The sequence below is a fragment of the Astyanax mexicanus genome, unplaced genomic scaffold (genome assembly GCF_023375975.1).
Source record: "Astyanax mexicanus isolate ESR-SI-001 unplaced genomic scaffold, AstMex3_surface scaffold_31, whole genome shotgun sequence".
NCBI lineage: Eukaryota > Metazoa > Chordata > Actinopteri > Characiformes > Acestrorhamphidae > Astyanax > Astyanax mexicanus.
The window spans coordinates 5,915,001-5,928,270 of NW_026040041.1; the positions used below are offsets into that span (position 1 = coordinate 5,915,001).

Consider the following 13,270-nt stretch of genomic DNA (forward strand, 5'->3'; position numbering starts at 1 on the left):
AAATGTAGCAGTAGTAGTAATAGTAGTAGTATTAGTAGCAGTAGTAATAATACTAACAGTAAATTAGTAATATTAGTAACAGTAGCAGCAGGGTCAGTGATAATCAGGGGCGCAATTACATAATTTTTGGGGTGTAAGCAAACGTAGTATCTGTCCTCCCCCCCCCCCCCCCCAAGGGGGAGAGACACGTCTTAAAATTGGGGTGCGTGTTAAAGTCATCAGCGGGGGGAAAATGTGCTTTTAAATCCGCAGCGGGGGGGGGGGGGGGGGGTTGGGGGGGAGTTGCGTTTTAAAATCGTCAGCGGGGGGGGGGGGGGGGAGATGCGTTTTATAATCGTCAGAGGGGGGGTGACTGCGCTTTTAAATCGGCCGGGGGGGGGGGGGATTGGGGGGGGGGGCGTGAGATGTGTCCCTATGCGTCCCAAAGACTGCATACCCCCTTTTTGCGCCACTGGTGATAATACTACTACTACTATTATTATTATTATTATTATTATTATTATTATTATAATGAGTAGTAGTAGTAGTTACTAAGTGATACTTACCACACACTTACACACACCTCCTCTACGCTTTCACAGATAGAGGTGATATCACAGCCTGCTTGGCAGGTGGTGCTGCTGGAGTTACAGTCACTGGGTAAAACATCACAGAACTTACACAGCTGAGGAAAAAGCAGTACACCTTTCTCATTCACTACATAGAAAAAACAGAGAGAAAAAAGAGAGATAAAACACTTTTAATAACACTTTTATACACTGAGGAGGCGGAGCTACAGTCTCGCAGCAGGATAGGGAATAGAGCTACACAGCACTTAAAGGTTTAAAAAAATTAAAGGTTTTAGAAACAGAGCTTCAACCAAAAATCTAAGAAGTTTAAGGGGTTTTAAATTAGGCAATTTTTATCTGTTTGTTCACGGTGTAGTCATGTTGTTGGCTTGCCCAGACACACTCCGTGGTGTGTGTGTGTGTGTGTGTGTGTGTGTGTGTGTGTGTGTGTGTGTGTGTGTGTGTGTGTGTGTGTGAGTCATGCAGAATGAAGCGATGGATGTAACTTCTTAGGGGCAGTTTATGGTTTAACTCAGCTATTATACATAAAGATATTTGTAAACATATTTATATTTTACTTTTAGCCAGGATAAAGTACAGCTTCTAAACATGGTGGAGGTAGTTACATTACCTACAACTCACAGTGAGAGCTAACCAGGATAAAGTACAGCTTCTAAACATGGTGGAGGTAGTTACATTACCTACAACTCACAGTGAGAGCTAACCAGGATAAAGTACAGCTTCTAAACATGGTGGAGGTAGTTACATTACCTACAACTCACAGTGAGAGCTAGCCAGGATAAAGTACAGCTTCTAAACATGGTGGAGGTAGTTACATTATCTACAACTCACAGTGAGAGCTAACCAGGATAAAGTACAGCTTCTAAACATGGTGGAGGTAGTTACATTACCTACAACTCACAGTGAGAGCTAACCAGGATAAAGTACAGCTTCTAAACATGGTGGAGGTAGTTACATTACCTACAACTCACAGTGAGAGCTAGCCAGGATAAAGTACAGCTTCTAAACATGGTGGAGGTAGTTACATTATCTACAACTCACAGTGAGAGCTAACCAGGATAAAGTACAGCTTCTAAACATGGTGGAGGTAGTTACATTATCTACAACTCACAGTGAGAGATAACCAGGATAAAGTACAGCTTCTAAACATGGTGGAGGTAGTTACATTACCTACAACTCACAGTGCGAGCTAACCAGGATAAAGTACAGCTTCTAAACATGGTGGAGATAGTTTCATTATCTACAGCAACTCACAGTGAGAGCTAACCAGGATAAAGTACAGCTTCTAAACATGGTGGAGGTTGTTACATTACCTACAACTCACAGTGAGAGCTAGCCAGGATAAAGTACAAGTTTCCTGATTGAGTTTGTTGGGCTTGAGAATGTACAAAAACAGAGAGTATAAACTGTATTGAATTAATTTTATTTATATTACTGGTGTCAATCAATAAAAAATAATAGTAATAATTGATAACAGCAATGTTTTAGTGTCAGGAAAGTTAAGTAAGAAATTAAATTCATGTTAGTGATGAGATTTAATCCATATTCCAGCATAAATAAAACTTAATCTACCTTCTGTACCCTCTTGGTCAGATGCAATAAGGGAGGAAGTTTGGAACAAATTTGTCCAAAAAAAAGAAAGATTTCGTAAGAAATTAAAAAGATAAAGTTTCCAAATTAACAGTAAAAATTAGAGATTAAACATTCTTCTTTTCAATATTCTAATACGAACGTACTATGTTTATTTTAATTTTAGCCAGGATTAAGTTCAGCTTCTAAACATGGTGGAGGTAGTTACATCATCTACATAAACTCAGTGAGAGCTAGCCAGGGTAAAGTACAACTTCTAAACATGGTGGAGGTAGTTTCATTATCTACAGTAACTCACAGTGAGAGAGATAGCCAGGATAAAGTACAGCTTCTAAACATGGTGGAGGTAGTTACATTATCTATAACTCACAGTGAGAGCTAGCCAGGGTAAAGTACAGCTTCTAAACATGGTGGAGGTAGTTACATTATCTACAACTCACAGTGAGAGCTAACCAGGATAAAGTACAGCTTCTAAACATGGTGGAGGTAGTTACATTATCTATAACTCACAGTGAGAGCTAGCCAGGGTAAAGTACAGCTTCTAAACATGGTGGAGGTAGTTACATTATCTATAACTCACAGTGAGAGATAACCATACTCACACACACACACACATATAAAACAAACACACTCTCTGAGTGGTGAATTTGCAGGCACAGTGTGTGTGGGTGAAACATCCTGAATTGGAAAAACATCCTCCCACACACACACACACACCTTCCTGACCCGCTCTAACACACACACACACACACACACACACAAAAACACACACACACACACACACACAGATAAATGTTAAAGGTCGTTGTTTAGCAGTAAGAACTCTACAAAGAGCTGCATTCTCACCTCCACCCCCCACCTTTCTTACTCTTTATACTGTACCAACAATACCGCACTCACACAACCTCACTTATTCTCTTCTACTGCATCAGAACAAACATTTCAACATCTATTCAAAGTTAATTATTCTTTCCAATTGTTTGAACATCTTGCTTTTCAAAAAATATGAACATTCTTTTAATTCAGAATTCTACACATTTAAAAATGACGTTTTTTCTGCCTTTATTCTTCTTTTTATCCTCCAGTCAGAAATAAATTCCTGTAAAAACTCTTTCAGTGCTTACTGTATATTTATAATGGTCATATACATGTTTAATTTGTGATATACGTTACATAACTGTGATTTATAATGATCAGCTATTCTTACTGATAGGTATCAAACTGTTTATAGGCTGTAATTGACTTTATATTAAAGGCAACTCAAAGTTTAATTACAGACTAATTTAAATTTGGGTCAAATTGACCGTTTTAAAATTTGAAGATCTAGGAAAAAATAGGTAAAGTATTTTTTTTTTTTTAGTATGAAACTTTTTCTGCTTGCCTTAATTAGTGTAATCAACATGTAATATGAAAATTGTTTACGTGACATATTTGCAACAACCTACTGCAAAAACTAAAACTAAAACTAAAATAAAAGCTCAATGTTATGTTTTAATGTTATGCAAAACTATTTTTTATAGTTTTATATGCTGGTCTTTTAAAAGTAATAAAGTAGTGAAATAATAAAAAAAAAAGTTTGAATGTATTTTTATATGAAAAACGAGTGAATTATCCTAATTGAAGCATCACCTGTTAGAGGTAAGGAACAGCATTGCACTAAATATTGATAAAATAATTAAAAATGTAGCTAGCAATGAAATATTCACGCTGCTTTTTAGGGTGGATTTTTTTTTGTTTCAGACATTTTTTGGTCAATTTTGAAAAGCCACCGGGTCAAATTTACCCAGGAACACCTCTGCTGTTCCTGACAAATGAACATAACAGAAGGGTTAAACTTAAACGTGTTAAACAAACCAAAATACTCTGTGAAGAAGAATCTAGATGATCTTATCTGGAGAGCTGTTAAACTTGGGGTTTCTGAGGCTGAAACTTATCCTGTACAACAGAGGAAACTCTTGCTCTTCCTTTCCTGGGGCAGTCCTGATGAGTGCCAGTTTCATCATTATTCAACATTCTTGAAATTCTTCTATTTCAGATTGACTTACCTTAATTTTTTAATCTTTATTTAGTTGAGTAGTTGTTGCTTCTCATAACCTGGATTAGAACATTACTCAAATATTCACTATTCACTGTATACCTGTAACTCTACCTCTTCACTACTTTACTTTAACTGATGCTCTCAAACACTTTATTAAGAGGCACGAAATTGAAGTAATTAACTCTTGATGAGTTCAGCACAGCTGTTAACTGAAAGCCTGAATTCCAGGAGACTCTACCTCATAAAGCTGACTGAGAAAATCCAGCAGAGATGATCAAAACTGAGTAAAAATACATATTGGATACGGTTTAAACCATAGCGGATTATGAATAAAAAAAATAAAATAAAAAAAAAAACACTGAATTTAAGGTGTGTCCAAACTTTTGATTTATACTGTATACTGTTTATTATAACCTAAATAGAGTCCAGTAACGAGTTCTGATTGGACAGTGATTACGTTTACTATAAAAACTTACGAAAGTGCGATTAATCGCAGTTAATCACAGAATATTTTTGTGATTAATCTAATTAAATCAATGTTTTAATTGATTGACACTACTAAAAACAACACATTTCATATTTCTGCCAACTTCTGTCACATTATAGCCCCATTAATAAAGCCCAGGGTCTGCATCTCAAACACCTCCCTTTCCCCTAAGTAGTGCGCACTACATAACAATTACCAAGTTTCCACTGAAACGCCAATAAAAAATTATTCCAATAAAACGACAGTACGATTTTATTATTTCCAGTCAGAACCGGCACGTCTTCACCGTTAAACATTAAAAGGAAGGTGAGTCAGTGCACACACACACACACACACACACACACACACACACACACACACACACACACACACACACACATACACACACACACACACACACACACTGCATGCTTCAGTTCAGTTATTCTACCCTGATACAGTCTATGAAGTAACACCAATCAGACAAAAGCAAACAAACACTGAGAAAACTCCACACTATTACCACACACTACCCAACACCACACACTGCTGTACAATTCAGAGTAATTACTAAATTACTACATAATTACAAATATTATTATAATGCCCATAATTACAAACGTTACAAAATTTAAATTACATACCTAGTAATTATTAATTAATTAATAATTAATTATAATTACCCACATCTACTGAAATCATACGAAATTCTAGATTTTACCAAATTGAAAACCTCTGGAATATAACCAAGAGGAAGATGGATGATCACAAACCATCAAACCACCAAACTGAACTGCTTGAATTTTTACACCAGGAGTAAAGCAGCATAAAGTTATCCAAAAGCAGTGTGTAAGACTGGTGGAGGAGGAGGACATGATGACAAGATGCATGAAAAAAAATGTGATTAAAAAACAGGGTTATTCCACCAAATATTGATTTCTGAACTCTTAAAACTTTATAAATATGAACTTGTTTTCTTTGCATTATTTGAGGTCTGAAAGCTCTGCTTCTTTTTTTTTTTGTTATTTCAGCCATTTCTCATTTTCTGCAAATAAATGCTCTAAATGAGAATATTTGTATTTGTAATTTGGGAGAAATGTTGTCTGTAGTTTATAGAATAAAACAACAATGTTCATTTTACTCAAACATAAACCTATAAATAGCAAAATCAGAGAAACTGATTCAGAAACTGAAGTGGACTTTTTTTCCAGAGCTGTATATTCATAATGCAAACTGAACAGGTTATAACAGTTTCTGAGCCATTCACAGTGGATACAGTAATGACTTTTGTATGCACTAAACAATTTCTAATGACTGAATAATGGTAGATACTGAATTCATACTGTATACTGAAACATACATATTGGTTACTAATTAATTCATACTGTATACTGAAACATACATATTGGTTACTAATTAATTCATAGTGGATACTGAAACATACATATTGGTTACTAATTAATTCATAGTGGATACTGAAACATACATATTGGTTACTAATTAATTCATAGTGGATACTGAAACATACATATTGGTTACTGATTAATTCGTAGTGGATACTTAATAATACATATTAGATATGGATTAATTCATGGTGGATACTAAAAAGTACACAGTGGCTAGTGATTAATTTATAGCAGTTACTAAATTAGACACATAGTAGACACATAATAATTTATACTTGCTGCTGAAGAAAATCATAGTGGATACTGAATAATTCATAGTGGAATCAAAATATTTGCAAAATACTTAATAATTAAAGGTTGGTTCTAATATATCACAGTAAATAACATATAGAGTAATTCATACTAAATACTCAATAATTCATAATGAATACTAAATGATTTATAGGAGTTATGAGTGTTTGTACTTAAAACCTGTAAAGGATTCTATGAATAATATATACAGTAGTAGAAAAGCTCCCACTTTATAATAAGTTTCTCTAATAACTTAGTAACTGTGTAGTCACACATTAACAATACATGTAATAACTAAGTAACTACTGCTAAACTCGTCCTATTTTCTCCAACAGCTCTCGTTTTGTATGTAATTAGAGATTTGATTGTTTTTCTCACACCTAAAATAATTCATAATTCAGATTGCATTATGGGACAAAATATTTAGCTATATAATTAACATGTATAATTACATAACCAGTATTCAATCTGTATCAATGTGTAATTCACCAGTAGTTACAGTGCTATTACATGTATTTATTAATGTGTAACTACACAGTTATTACAACATTAATTTTACCATTATTTCTACTACTATATTATTCATTAAAATGTACATTATTCTGTGTTTAATATTAACTATACAAATTTGTTCCATTTTTTTTAAATCACCTACAAATGATTAAGTATCTAGTATTAATTACTTTATATAATTCTTACTCTAATATATTCAGTATCCTCCATTAATTATTCAGTGTATTTTGCAGATATTCAGTATCCACTATGATTTTTTTCAGCAACAACTATGAATTATTAAGTGTCTTGCTTTTGAGTTATTCAGTATTCACTATGATTTTCTTCAAAAACAACTATCAACTATTGTGTCTACTGTTAATTATTTAGTAAATATTATGAGTTATTTGTATCCAATATGTATTATTCAGTATCTAATTTGTATAATAACCTTATCCACTGTGAATTATTTAGTATCAACTTTGATTTTCCTCATCAACAACTGTGAATTATTTAGTGTCTACTATAGATTATTTATTAAATACTATGAATTATATTATTCAGTATCCACTATGGATTATTCAGCAACAACTAAGAATTATTATGTTTCTACTGTTATTTATCACATCCTTTGAATTATTTAGTATCCCATATGTATTATTCAGTATCAATTATGATCAATTATGATTATCAATTATGATTATCAGTATCAATTATGATTAATTTGTATCATATATGTATTTGTTTCAGTATCCACTATGAATTTTTCAGTATCCACTATGAATTATTCAGTATTTGCTAATAATTATTATGTCTATTGTTAATAGTTTAGTACATCCTTTAAATTAATTAGTATCATATACATATTTTTTTCAGTATCAACTATGAATTATTCAGTATTCACTATTAATTATGTCTACTGTTAATAATTTAGTACATCATTTGAATATGTATTATTCAGTATCAATTATGATTTTTTTCAACAACAACTATACATTATTGAGTATATTGTTAATTATTTAGTACCCATCACTATGAATTATTCATAGTCCACTATGAATTATTATATGTCTATATAGTACATCCTTTGCAATATTAGTATCCACTATGAACTATTGAGTATCCACTATGATTTTCATCAGCAACAACTATGAATTATTAAGTGTCTTTAGTTAATTATTTAGTACCTAATTTGAATTAATTAGTATCCAGTGTGTTATTTAGTATCCACTCTGTATTATTCAGTATCAATTATGATTTTCTTCATTAACAACAATGAATTATTAAGTGTCTACTTTTAATAATTTAGTACATCCTTGAATTAGTTTGTATTATATATGTATTTTTTCAGTATCCACTATGAATTATTCAGTATTTACTATTATACTATTATACTATTGTTTATTAGCATCCACTATACTACTCAGCAACTCAGTAAAATCTATGAATTATTAAGTGTCTTTTGTTAATTATTAAGTACAGAGTTTGAATTGATCAGTATCCAATATGTATTATAACCTTATCCGCTATGAATTATCGTGGTTCAGTTTAAGTTCTGTGATCAGCTGATCGGTGCTGAATTGTCCACCGGGGGCAGCGTTTCCCCTCCGGCTCAGCGTTCCTCACAGCGGAGAACAGAACCGGCGGAACCGGAGTACTATACCGGTCCTGTACAGCCCTGCTGTAGAACCTCCACCCACCCAGAACCAGCACTCACCCCTCAGCGTCCCCGGCAGCCACGCCGCTCCCAGCTGCTCCACCAGCACCACCAGCACCACCCAGCTCAACACGCTGAACACCGGACGCTCCATCACCGATCACACACTCACACACACACACTCCTCCGGGGGGCGTCCAGAGCTGGCACGGGGGGATACCATCCGACACACACACTCTCACACACACTCGAAGAGAGACGCGCTTAAATGAGAGAGAGAGGCCGAGTCGGACGAGTTACTCAACCCTTCACCCCTCCTCCACCAGACAGGAGGGAACAGGAACTCACACACACACACACACACACACACACACACTGCAGAAGTTTAAAAGTATGAGTCAGAGTCTCTGAGAGCAGGAAATCTGAAAAAAAAAAACACACACACACACACTCTCTCTCTCTCTCTGTCTCTTGCTCGTTTCTCGTAACCGCTGGCTGCTGAAAGTTGGCATTTTCAGCTTATCTTCAACCACGTGCTTCAACAGATGCAATCAACACACACACACACACACACACACACGATACTCACCAGACACACACACATACCAGACACACACACATACCAGACACACACAAAAACATGTACATACTACACAGCCCACAGGTGCAGACAGGCCCTCACATGCTGCTCTGTCTGCGGTGAAGGTGATGATGATGATGATTCTTGTGATGAATTATGTGTCCAAATATTTCAGACATAATAGTGGAAATATTAATATTAGACATACCATATTTTTCGCACTATAAAGTTTTACTTAAAATCCTTTAATTTTCCCCCCAAAAATCATCAGTGTTCTTATAATCCGGTGCTCCTTATGTATGAATTCTATCAGTCAGGTATTAAGGAGCAGTAAAGACACTCCACTGAAGTACAGAGTTATACAGGAGTTTCAGTGAAGTTTCTCCAGCACTAAGGCTGGAGCAGTATTAGCATTAGTATTAGCATTAGCCGCTAACCGAGCTAATAAAATAAGAATGAAGCATGGATAAAACATGATTCAAACACGATTCAAACAAAGAGAAGTCAAATTAAAAGCTTGTAAAAGAATAAATGGAATTTAAGAAAATCGTTTAAGAACAATGTTAAAAGAAAAGAAAATACTAACAATATGCAAAGCAGAGCAAGTTACACAGTGTGGTGAGTGTTATCAGACTGTACACTGCTGATAACCTGGCTAGCACTGCTGGAGCAGCATTAGCATTAGCTGCGAACCATACTAATCGCTAACTCTTTCACCGTTCAGATGTGAGTATTATCAGCCTGTAGCCTGCTGCTAACACCGGCTAGCACTGCTGGAGCAGTATTAGCATTAGCTAATCATGCTAAGCCGTAAGCACTAGCTCTTTTGCCGTTAATCTCTCTCTCTCTCTCTCTCAGACTCCGGCTGCTGATGGAGAAGCAGCATGACCTACTGTACTCTCTCTCTCTCTCTCAGACTCTGGCTGCTGATGGAGAAGCAGCATGATCTACTGTACTCTCTCTCTCTCTCTCTCTCTCTCTCTCTCTCAGACTCCGGCTGCTGATGGAGAAGCAGCATGACCTACTGTACTCTCTCTCTCTCTCTCTCTCTCTCTCTCTCTCTCTCTCAGACTCCGGCTGCTGATGGAGAAGCAGCATGACCTACTCTACTCTCTCTCTCTCTCTCTCTCCCTCTCAGACTCCGGCTGCTGATGGAGAAGCAGAATTTTTATATAAAGTAATTTCTCTGCTCTGGTGTATTAATCAGGTGTCATCCTTGCTTTACATGTTATTATAACAGTGTGTAGTACACAACTGGATCACAGGCAAAGATTTTAAACAGGTAGGATGTGCATGTGGCGCCATCTTCTGGCAGATTTATGTATCTTCATTTCTCTTATAGACATTTCTCTTCTCATAAAAGTACACTATTAATCCTAAATAACCCATATTCTACCTTAGATTGTAGGTACAAGCTCTATTATCTGTTTATGAAGCTTTGTAACAGTGTTATAACAATAATAAAGACCTGAATTACTGCAGTTTAACAACAGTTCTTATGGTAATATTGTGTAATTTAGTAAACAGCAGCTTGAGCTCATCATTCATACTCATTGGTCAAGCATAACATTATGACCATTTTCTTGTTTCCACACCAATTATACATTATTAAGTTTTAGAACACCTAGAACACATTTTCCCTTTTATTTTTGCCATTAGAGCTCTTTAGATTGAGTCAATAACTGGAAATGGTACAGAAAAAAATATTTTATCATATTTTTATCAGTATAATTATATCTTATGCTTCTTTTGTAAATTCTGTGTACTATTTATATCTGCTACTGGATGTGCAGAATTACCAGGATCAATAAAGTATCTATCTATCTATCTATCTATCTATCTATCTATCTATCTATCTATCTATCTATCTATCTATCTATCTATCTATCTATCTATCTATCTATCTATCTATCTATCTCAAAAAAAGTAATTTAGGTATTGTAAGAAGTATTGTAAAAGTATATTCCCCTGAAAATGAATATATTTATTTATAAGATATGTAATAATAAGCTTTTAGTATTATTATATCTCCCAGGAAAATGCAGCGACTCGGTTCCAATACATCACCCTAGGAGTAATGAGGGGAAAGAGCGCCATCTACTGTACCCACCCAGAGAGAGCAAGGACAATTTTTCTCTCTCGGGGCTCCGGCAGCTGATGGCAAGCTGCATGACCAGGATTTGAACCAGCAATCTCCCAACAATCAGAGTCGTAGCTCTTTAGACCTCTGGACCATTTGCCACCTTGAGGAAGGTGATTTTTAGCAAACAGTTCATTAGTAAATAGTTTAAGACTGGTAAGCATTGATGGAAAAAAAACTGAAATTTTATTTAAAAAATGTTTTTTGTCTGTAGTAAATCAGTGGTGGAACAGGTGGTGTTACTGCTGCTACTCTCTACTACAGCAGCATTTACACACTTACACACTTAAAGCATATTCACACTTTTATCATCATAATAACTAGAAAAAGTTATCATAACAGAAACACAGAGAACTCTGTAACTACTAAAAGTAGAAGTTATTTTCTTTTAAATAAATTACAGATGAAGCCAGAGAGCAGTAAGTACTGTTTCCTACACCTTCAAATAAAGACTCTTAGAAACTGGAGAAAAAAACTGCTACAGGAAGACGTCTGGCTGACCCACATGGAAACAGCAGCTTTAGCCTTTAGCTCAGATTAGCGTAAATTGGAATTACAGGTATAAAACTATATTGCCAGTAAAATAGAACTTTTTTATAGCAGATCAACATTAGTCTACTGGCATCTTGTTTAATTCCAGACAGCATCAGTTCAGTTTTTTTATATATAATACTGGAAACAGTGTGCAGAATTCAGTGGAATTGAGAGGTTTTGAGGAGGAATGTGTGTGTGGCTGTGTGATGGGTGTGTTTATGAGTGTGTAGTTAATGCAGTCTGTCTGTATTGTGTAAATCTGTGATGGTGTTTCTGGTAAACTGGACCACATGGAGCAGACAGTCCTGACATCAGACAGTACCAGTTCCTGAAAAGAGTCTGGAGGACCTGCTGTCAGACTGTCTGGACCTCCAGCAGAACTCACTGATTTTCCTGTTTATCTGGAACCGAACCAAGCAGACAACTCCTTCCAGACGCTGGTGATCATGCAGGACGTCTGGTGTTGCGACACACTTCATACACTTCAGCATTCCACAGACAGAGTGCACAAAAACACACACACACACACACAAAATCTGTAAAAGATGAGACAGTGTGGAAAAAAAACAATATATTTTAGTTTTTTTCTGATCAACTTAATTTCATTTATTAATATACATCTATTCCTGCATGTCAGCCCTGCAGCACCTTCCAAACAAAGTTGTTTTGTCATATTTTTGACTTTGTCTCTGCCTGTTTTTGACCTGGCCTACATTTTTTATTATTCTTTTGTTTTCACTTTCAATATTAAACCTAAAACTGCCAACATCTGTTTTGTCCAAGCATTGGGAGAGTAATTGCTTATTAAATCTTACCTATAATATAAAATATACTTACACTAGACTGAAGCGCAGCTAAAACCTTTAACTTTCCCAAAAATCATCAGTGCATCTTATGTATGAATTCTACCTGTCAGGTTTTAAGAAGCAGCAAAGCCACTCCAATTAATTGTACAGGGGAGTTAGCGCTGCTACATGTGGCTAGCTATGCTGTTAACCGTGGCTGAGTAGCGCTACTAGCTGTGGCTGGCTAGCATTGCTTACTGGGGCTGGCTAGCGTTTCTTACCATGACTGAGTAGCACTGCTAACTGTGGCTGGCTAGCATTGCTTACCGGGGCTGGCTAGCGTTTCTTACCATGACTGAGTAGCACTGCTAACTGTGGCTGGCTAGCATTGCTTACCGGGGCTGGCTAGCGTTTCTTACCATGACTGAGTAGCACTGCTAACTGTGGCTGGCTAGCATTGCTTACCGGGGCTGGCTAGCGTTTCGTACCATGACTGAGTAGCACTGCTAACTGTGGCTGGCTAGCATTGCTTACCGGGGCTGGCTAGCGTTTCTTACCATGACTGAGTAGCACTGCTAACTGTGGCTGGCTAGCATTGCTTACCGGGGCTGGTTAACACTGATAACCGCAGCTGGCTAGCCTTGCTAACCGGGGCTAGTTAAAACTGCTAACTGGGGCTGGCTAGAAGTGCTAACCGTGGCTGGCAAGCACTGCTAACCACA

General features: G+C 36.1%; 1 protein-coding gene across 1 annotated transcript in view; it reads right to left on the reverse strand.

Annotated features, from left to right (window-relative positions):
- The window catches only part of LOC125788938 (TGF-beta receptor type-2-like), a 27,646-nt gene extending 18,778 nt beyond the window's left edge, over nucleotides 1-8,868 (reverse strand). The window contains exons 1-2 of the mRNA XM_049472904.1: nucleotides 8,570-8,868; nucleotides 546-696 (exon numbers count right to left, since the gene is read on the reverse strand). Of these exons, the coding sequence (XP_049328861.1) occupies nucleotides 546-696; nucleotides 8,570-8,663 (245 nt within the window). The 5' untranslated portion in view covers nucleotides 8,664-8,868. The remainder of the gene's footprint in view (nucleotides 1-545; nucleotides 697-8,569) is intronic.
- Between the last annotated feature and the right edge of the window lie 4,402 nt (nucleotides 8,869-13,270).